Source organism: Vollenhovia emeryi, unplaced genomic scaffold (assembly GCF_000949405.1).
Source record: "Vollenhovia emeryi isolate VEMERY1.0 unplaced genomic scaffold, V.emery_V1.0 DF939205.1, whole genome shotgun sequence".
In the NCBI taxonomy this organism is placed as follows: Eukaryota; Metazoa; Arthropoda; class Insecta; order Hymenoptera; family Formicidae; genus Vollenhovia; species Vollenhovia emeryi.
Genome location: NW_011967161.1, coordinates 788,109 through 797,167, shown reverse-complemented (window position 1 = coordinate 797,167; position 9,059 = coordinate 788,109). Strand labels below are relative to the sequence as shown.

General features: G+C 39.0%; 3 protein-coding genes across 3 annotated transcripts in view; 1 reads left to right on the top strand and 2 right to left on the bottom strand.

Moving 5' to 3' along the window:
- The window catches only part of LOC105561625 (N-acetylgalactosaminyltransferase 6-like), a 7,846-nt gene extending 6,977 nt beyond the window's left edge, over positions 1-869 (bottom strand). Inside the window, exon 1 of the mRNA XM_012011769.1 lies at positions 562-869. Coding sequence (XP_011867159.1) covers positions 562-765 — 204 coding nt within the window. The 5' untranslated portion in view covers positions 766-869. The remainder of the gene's footprint in view (positions 1-561) is intronic.
- The window catches only part of LOC105561627 (hydroxyacid oxidase 1), a 14,484-nt gene extending 8,830 nt beyond the window's left edge, over positions 1-5,654 (top strand). Inside the window, exons 4-9 of the mRNA XM_012011770.1 lie at positions 3,856-4,111; positions 4,188-4,316; positions 4,438-4,570; positions 4,847-4,963; positions 5,206-5,317; positions 5,401-5,654. Coding sequence (XP_011867160.1) covers positions 3,856-4,111; positions 4,188-4,316; positions 4,438-4,570; positions 4,847-4,963; positions 5,206-5,317; positions 5,401-5,468 — 815 coding nt within the window. The 3' untranslated portion in view covers positions 5,469-5,654. The remainder of the gene's footprint in view (positions 1-3,855; positions 4,112-4,187; positions 4,317-4,437; positions 4,571-4,846; positions 4,964-5,205; positions 5,318-5,400) is intronic.
- A 597-nt stretch (positions 5,655-6,251) lies between these two features.
- Positions 6,252-9,037, bottom strand: LOC105561624 (sentrin-specific protease 8-like). The gene is made up of 2 exons (XM_012011768.1): positions 8,854-9,037; positions 6,252-7,498 (listed from the first exon to the last, which is right to left on the bottom strand). Exon 2 carries the CDS (start codon positions 7,492-7,494, stop codon positions 6,793-6,795), a length of 702 nt encoding a protein of 233 aa, XP_011867158.1. The 5' UTR covers positions 7,495-7,498; positions 8,854-9,037; the 3' UTR covers positions 6,252-6,792.
- Positions 9,038-9,059: the final 22 nt, after the last annotated feature.

Genomic DNA, 9,059 nt, shown 5'->3' with positions numbered 1-9,059 from the left:
CGGAACGTGTTGCTAGACTGATCGCAGAAACCTAGAAGAACTTGTCGCTTCGTAGCCATTTAACCGACACCCCGTAACAACCGAATCTGCAAACAATGTTGTGGAGTCAGTAGAATACTAACAGAAACACAATAAAATCTGTTATCAAGAGACCTTCGTCTGGCGAACTGGTGCAGTAAGATAGCACGAGAAAAAATTATCGCACCAGTTGTTCACCAGCGTAGCAACAGAAAACAAGCCTCAAGTGCGACAGATCGACTGCCGGGTCTGCCATTTTGTAACCATTTAAGTGATACGTCGTTTAAACGTTAACAAAACAGCAGAGACTCTGCCATTGTATCCCCGCGTTGTGTCTACACGGCATGTGTCTCGCGCCAAGTGTAAGCGTAGCTAGAACCGCGCGCGCGTAGTTGACGCGATAAGATTTACAGCCGATACACCCGAGCCTGATATCCAGATTTCACTATCGGGGACTCGGTATCGGATCGACGTGTAAACGTTAAGAGTCTTGGCGACTCCACGACGGAGAGTACTCGAGCCGACGTGACAGATTCGTTATACCTGACGCGAACGCTCGTCGTTCCCTCGACTGCTGTCGTCCCTCGGGTCGACGGCGACCGCCGCCGCCGCCGCCAGGGTGTCGAGCGGCGCCGGGACCCGACGGCCTGGTGGCGATCGCGCGTACCGGAACACCACGACGGTGAGGAAGACGGTGAACGCCGCCAGGAGGAGGAACTTGACCAGGCTGATCACGTTGCGTCTCATCTTCGCGCGCGGACCATGTTCTCGTGCCGGCCTGCCTCACGAGGACTTAACCTCACCTCTCGCCACTCGTCGCGCGTACGTGGCAGACGCGGGCGGGCCTCGCGGCGCGAATGGACGGTCGCCGCCGGCGCGCATCCGTCATCGCCGCCGCGCGGCTGTCAGGAAAGCCCCGAGACACGTCCGCCGGCTCTCCCGCCCGTGCGTTTCGGCGAGCGCGACGATAAGAGGCGCCCAGTAGGCCGCCCCCGACGCAGCGACTGCAGCGAGTCGGACAACAACACGCGCGACCCCCGCCGCTCGCCCCCGCTCAGCCGCTGCGTGACGACCGATCGGGGTGGGTGGGAGAGAACCGGGGGATCGCCCTCGCGGGAGAAACCTCGTTGGGGAAACTCGCGTTTTCTATATCGGTTCCGCTCGCTCGCCTGTCTCTCCCATCTTCTTACCGCCCGTGCGAACTTAACGGTTCTTATCGATTATCCGTCGATCGAGAGGCCCCTGCTCTTGTATGAACGCACAAGTAGCGAACATGTGAATTTGAAGGATTTATGTATGGAGTATTCGTGACGGCGCTTCGATGAAATTGCGATTAATAGAGGGGAGTCTCCTATTACGAGATAGGCCCCTAATACGAGACAGCGGAGTTTCCGCTAAGTGGAAAATCGATATTAGATCGTGTAATCGTTGCAAACGAAGATTCGTGATTGAATTTAGACGTCGAAAACCCGCTATCTCATATTAGAATCCTAGGCGCTTCGATGAAATTGCGATTAATAGAGGAAAGTCTCCTATTACGAGATAGGCTCCTAATACGAGACAGCGGAGTTTCCGCTAAGTGGAAAATCGATATTAGATCGTGTAATCGTTGCAAAACGAAGATTCGTGATTGAATTTAGACGTCGAAAACCCGCTATCTCATATTAGAATCCTAGGCGCTTCGATGAAACTGCGATTAATAGAGGAAAAGTCTCCTATTACGAGATAGATTCCTAATACGAGACAGCGGAGTTTCCGCTAAGTGGAAAATCGATTGTTAGATCGTGTAATCGTTGCGAAACGAATTTAAGATTCGTGATTGAATTTCGACGTCGAAAACCCGCTATCTCATATTAGAATCCTGTTTCATAACAGAGGACTTCCCTCTATAATTTACCCGCGCATTGATTGATGCCGACGGAGTAGCTCGGAGCAACATTTTTAACTGTGTATTTCTGTACACTTGGAAGATATCGCCAAGTACAAGCTATTATAGATGTGTTTCCGATACATCGGGAGATACCTTGGCGCTTTCCTAGCGAACAACTAAGTAGAGGAAAATCCTCTACTCTCTATTATGAGATAGGCTTCTTTAACATAAAAAATTAATCACAGATCTTTATTCACAACGATTACACGATCTAACAATGAATTTTCCACTAAACAGATTTCACTTCGAGGGCAATAAATTCACGATGAAACCAAATAGATGATGTCTATTAATTTAGCAAAAACTCTGCTGTCTTGTATTAGGAGGCTTATCTCATAATAGGGGACTTTTCTCTACCTAACATCAATATAACGTGTCATATTACATTTATATTGAAGTTATGTAACTGTTACTTTGGTGTTTGCTGGGTTCTATGGTATAGATTATAGAAGTACCACTTATTTAAATGATAGTATTGCTGTTAGGATTCCGCCTCGTTATTAAAATAATAATAGCATATTCTGCATATTCTGAGAATCTCGAAGAGCAACACACAGACGCATAGTATCGGAGATATTCTCAGAATATTAAGAAAATTTCTTAGGTATGTACATTTTCTATAATGAATGTGTAGAATATCGTGTGCTATTATGGACAGGTATTGCCCAATAAATTGATTGAATCGGCGATTAATTCAATTGACAGAATTGCTTGCGGTAAAATGTTTAATTACACCGTATAATTCTTTAAACTAAATCTTCAAACAGTAAAAAAAATCAATAATGCTAGTCACGCTACAACAAAATACCGCACGTATTACTTGCTAAATTGCAGATCATCGATTGACTTATTTGATTTAATTTTACCAGCAGAATTGCTTGTAAATAATATAGCTAGCTGGACAAATCGTTATTACTAATCTCTGATTTCTTTCCTGCGTTTCAAGCAACGAGAATTAATAATTCTACGTATTCAGTAATTCAGTTCTATTCGTTAACGATCAATATTATATGAGTTGCACGATAAATTAATCCTCAACTGAGTTAATTATGAAAGTGAAAATCATTTTGGTGAAAATCCCTAGTGTGGACCCAAAGAAGAAAACATTCTGTTAATTAAGTTTGTTGTATTCGTTTAAAACCGTATCTTTAAAATCGAATTTTGAAAGAAGTGACTTCGAGATTAAAGTTACTTCGATTTTCTTAATTTGATCTGTTTTAGCACATTTCAGCTGTTTTAATTTGCATTCTCCGTCATCGAAGGTTTAATCGCGGTCATATCCTTGTATTATTGCAACTAATATCGGCATCAGTGTCTAAACCTCGATTTCACCTGCAACGATTGCATCATGCGACCTGTTTCTGCAACACGCGTAACCTGCCATTATCGTATTATTCGTAACACCTGTAGCTGGTCTCCTTCTAAAAGATACTCGTACATGCGCGTATGGAAGTAACAACTATAATATGCTTCTTTCGCGCCGTCAATTTACACAACTATCTTTCGCTAGGAAATAAAAAGAATTCGGAATTTGATATGTCGGATTGTTGCTCAAATTGCTGACGAGATGTTCACCAATATTATTTTATTAAAACGTCCAATCTGTATACTGTTTTATTATCAAGTTGAATTATTAATATTGTGTCGCTTAACATATTGAAAAGAATATTAAATTAAGGACAATAAATTGCAATTTTTCTGGGGAAACTAATCGATTAAGTTAATCGTAATTTGATAAAAGTCTCACATACATACACCGTATTTTTTTTTCGTTTTATTTATTTATTATATCAATTTTATTTTGTGCATGTATGCGTGTGTAATAAAATTATTCTTATAATTTCATTCAATTTGCAATTAACGTATATGTTGTCATTTAAATTCTTTAATGTTTCGTCCATTCGCAGCTGCTGAAGCGGCGGGAACGATCTTCATTCTTTCTACGATATCCACGAGCAGCATAGAGGAAGTGGCGGAAGCTGCGCCGAAGGGAATCAAGTGGTTCCAGCTCTATATTTATACTGACCGGAATGTTACCTTAAATTTGATAAGGCGCGCCGAACGTGCTGGCTTCAAAGCGCTGGTTCTCACCATCGACGCGCCGTTTTTCGGCGACAGACGCGCCGACTTGAGGAATAAGTTCTCGCTGCCCAGTCACTTGAGGTACCTATAATTCATTGTATTTAAATAGACTTCATAGCATTATACAGATAACCAGTGTTCTCGCACTTTATTTTAGATTCGCAAATTTCCAAGGTGATTTGTCGAAGCGAATAAATTCCGCGAAGGCCGGCTCTAGTCTGAATGAATATGTTACCGCACTTTTCGACGCATCACTATCCTGGGATGACGTCAAGTGGCTTAAAAGGTATTCGCGCATCATCGTTTGTGAACTCTCCTTATCTTCGTGTTTTGGAATATTAAATTTTTTTTCATCACACTTGGTGCACCGAGCAAATCAAGCGAGTATCTGGATCAAATTATTGCAGAACTACAAAGCTACCGATAATTCTTAAAGGAATACTGACGGCGGAGGACGCACGTTTAGCCGTGGAAAATGAGATCGACGGCATCATAGTATCGAATCACGGCGCGCGTCAAATAGACAGTGTTCCAGCAACGGTTGGCTCATTTCTTACCTAAACAAGTTTTGTTATATTGGAAAGCACAATATATTAATATTAGATTATAATGATATGTTATCAATATATTTTATTTTATTAAATATAACAATTTAATTAAATAATTTGTAATTAAAAAAGAAAGCTTATTTATGGATTCTTATTTGAATAATATTCATCAATATGTGAACCTTTGATTTGATTACTGCTTCACAGACATTTTGCAATCATTTGGAAAAGATCAGTACGTGAATTATTGAAATAATTGTGTTTGCAGATCGAAGTTTTACCTGAAATAAGCAAAGCCGTGGGAGGTAAAGTCGAAATATACATGGATGGTGGTGTGACGCAAGGTATCGACGTGTTCAAAGCTTTGGCATTAGGTGCAAAGATGGTACGTCTCGTCCAATTTGAAAAATAAATTCTCGTTGCCCAACCACTTGAGGTACCTAGAATTAGAATAATTCACTTGAGGTACCTATTTATTGTATTTAAATCAAATTCATAATAATATACGGATAAATAAAAGAATCATTTCACACGTCATAATATGTCCAATAATTCTTTTAGTGTTACACAATCTTTTCACTTACACGTTTTCGTCCAGATTTAATCGATTGCGTTCCTTTTTTTCAGGTATTCTTTGGCAGACCAATGCTGTGGGGCTTGGTACACGGTGGCGAGAAAGGAGCTAGTGAGATTCTCGAGCTCATGAGAAGAGAAATTGATCTCGCATTGGCATTAACTGGTAAATTAAAATCTAAGTTTTTACGTCACTTGTACATACTTATTAATTCACTAAAATATTTTTAAAACAAGCATTTCTTCTAGGTTGCGCATCTGTGAAAGATATTACACAGGATATGGTAATACATGCATCCTACTATAGCCACTTGTGAAAAGAAATGAATTTCATGTTAGACATAATCGCAGATATTTTCAGATATGTACAGATATCATATACAGATATGTACACGCATGATAAATATATCCGAAGGGTATCGGCAAAAACTTTCTCATTTTTCTAAAGATTTAGTGAAGATTTGCTAAAGATTTATAAAAATATATTATATATCATACACTAAGATTGTATTATACAAATTATTAATTACTTATTCTATTTGTATTTTTTGTTGTTGAGCAAATACATGTGCACATTGCCTTTTGTACTAACCCAGATAACATGCATGTCTAAAAGACATCTTTAAGATGTCTTTAACACGTCTTTTAGACATCTTTTAGACATATATATACACGTCTAAAAGATATCTAAAGGCTGGTCTACAATACATGGAGTAAGCTGGAGTAAGGAGTAGGAGTAAGGAAATAAATCCATTTTATTTCTTACTCCTACTTCAGCTCTTAGGCTTACTCTCGGTGAATCAAAATGCCATCAATCAGTGTTACAATTATTTTAAAAATCATGCCCGTATTTCAGCTTCCTTACACCAAAAGCTAGAAGTTAGGGCTCTCCCTTACTTCTTACTCCACGCTTACTCCACGTATTGTAGACCACGCATTAAAGACGTCTTAAAGAAGTCTTGAAGATGTCTTTTAGACAAGCATGTTATCTGGGAATCTACGCAAGTTTTAATATCAGGCTCGCCGGCTTAAATAAAACTCCTATAACAAGAATAAAAACTTAAAATTTGTAATATTGTTTTATAAGAACCTCCAACTTGTATTGTATAAGCATGTCAGTTTTATTGTTTCTAAAATACATTACAATAAGCCACCTTATATTCTTTCCGCAACCTCTTATAAATCGAGGCACAGGACAACTATGTAGGATGAGGATTGGAATCAAATCCGCTAATAATTAATAAGTCGCTCTTATAGTAATGCGTCACATCTCACATTTGTACTGAATTTGTCCAAATTGATCATTATTTAATCAAATGAACTTTAATAACTAATTATGTTGCATTTCATAGTTGCGCGTGTCATTCAGTTATTACAATATAACTTTTTTTACATTTTTTTCTCCTGTCAAGCATCAATCTTAATTTCATAAATCTGGTTTTACGTAAATAAATTTTTATGAAAAGATCCGAGATATTTTTATTAATGTCAAATACACAAAATGATATAAGTACCAAGAATAATGGGGAAAATTATGGAATATCTTTACAGGAATAGTAAAGTTTATATCAGCAAGTCATAATACCATATGTATACGTCGTAACCAGAATTGCTATTAATATAAATAATATAGCAACTTTGTTATGCGTTATATGTATTTTTCAATTCGTAAATTAATTTTAATAAATCAGTACGTTTTGTCGGGACCATTTTCGTAACGATACTACAATCGCACTCGTTTACTTTAGAATTTCTTATGGCATGCCTAGATATTACATCTGCTAAACACAAAACGTACAAACCACAATCGTAGTTATTATTTTGTTGCGGGCACTTCATTTCAGTGTATTTTCTCTCCTGTTTCTCAAGAAAGTATTTCGTCACTTTCCGTGCGAGCTTTGTCGCGGAGAAGTCGTTAATGCCGCCTGACGAATCAAAGTGATAACACATTTGTTCTGTATGAGAATATATCAATAAACTCCAATGCGAGCCACCTGCCTCGTTGCTATCACAGTCATTTAGAGGGAAAAATACAAAGTCGTAATTTGTCGCTTCAATAGGGTCAAGAAATATGTTGTACTGCGACGAATCCTGCATTTTTAACAGCTGAGCCACTTCGGGTCCGATAAATAACAACCGGCTGTCCTTATACTGTTGATTCAGATATTCAAAATAGAATCCTATTATAATGTCGTTCAGCCAATCATTTTTCTCCAGTAATGCAACATCCGATGCCCTGAGTAGATAGTCGTGATAGCTCAACACAATGTTGTTCTTGTCCGGCCTCGTTGGATAAGCATCGTGGGATGATAAATGCTTCGAATTCGAAGGCAAAACTGGCATAGTACTAAAATCAGAAACAATATCAAACCCAATGGAGACTTTTATCCGGCAACATGGGGTAGAAAAGAACATTCTTTATTTCACTTTGAAAAAATATATATCCAGCAAGCAAAATCTTGAAAGCCAAATATGCTGAGAATAGATATTGAAAGTGTTTATCACAAATCTTGTCGATGAACTGTCGGTGGATACATAACAGGTTTTGCTAACAAAACTGGCCAATTGACTGCACAAACTGAGCAAATCTGTTGTTTTGTCACCGCACGTATTCTACTTGAATATTTATGAAATAACAGATTCCGCTTGGTTTACGTTGACAATTATCAGATTACATTGATAGATAAAACACAAATTTAATGCAAACACAGATGATACAGGAGCTGTTGCGATATCCGAGTAAATTGACTGCCAATCTCTTATACGGTGGACAATTTACTCGCTGGGATATTAACACTCCATAAACAATTTGACACCAGATTCGAACAATATGTTGCGATAGATTGGCATCTTTTTTTTTGCTTTCCCCTCCACGGGGACGCCGTCAACCGTTAGGTTTTATTTGGCGTGCCTTCTTGCTCTTATGTCTTTGTCTATACTATTTTTCCTGTTCCCCTGATGAATTGGTATACAAGTTGTAATTTATCCCAGTCTTCTCTCGTCAGATAGATTGGCATCTGCGTCGCGTTAGGTTCTTACTCCGTCGAGAGAGCACAATGACATAATCTGACAGCAGATCACTCATTATACATCAAGGTGACAATTGCACAGATGCCACCGGCTCCAGCCAGGATTGTAGCACAAGATTACTCATTGTCAGTCGTAAATATTTGCTATCTTGATGTTAATCTCTCTTAAAAGAGGTTGTCAAAAGAGGTTTCCTTTTAAAGTTTATCCCGAAAATTATATAATCGTGGAACAACACGGCATTGCGAAGAATTTTACGCGAGTGTTTGAAAGTTTGCCGTACATTTCAGCAGTAATTGTATTTAGTATACACCCAGGGAAAAATATAAAATGACGTGAATTTGATGTCATCTTGACTTTTCATTTTTCCTTGGGCATTTTACTGTAAAGTTCTTCAAAATGCCGTGTTGTCCCACGATTTGCAGGAAGAATTGTAAGAGAAATTCTCTCCGTGTACCGAATCTGCACAATATTCTCAAGCACATATTGATAAATGATAACGAAATGGCAAATTCTACTTGCTTCCTGTAGGCAATCTATCGCCGCATTTCGCGCCGATTCGGTCGTACTGCTGCTGACGTTCTGTCGACAAAATTTGTAACAAGCAATTCTGTTCTCGAGTGATTCGAGTATACGTGCGGCGAGATAAATAAATTATACACAGGAGATAATTACAAACGCTTTTCTCTTCCTATCGTATTATGGATGCCCGTCTCGTTTGTGCGTTGTATTAACCTTTCCTTTCTTTTCTAGAAATATCTCTTGTTTAGATTATTTATATTTTCTCTTGCGACGGGGGATAGCGTGTGTTGACAAATGCCATGACGGAATCTTCTGGTACACATATATGAACACACATATGCACGCACGGCGTCGTGTCT

Bases quoted from the DNA above. Each gene is read 5' to 3' on its own strand.
- LOC105561624 (XM_012011768.1), bottom strand. From the start codon at position 7,494: ATGCCAGTTTTGCCTTCGAATTCGAAGCATTTATCATCCCACGATGCT.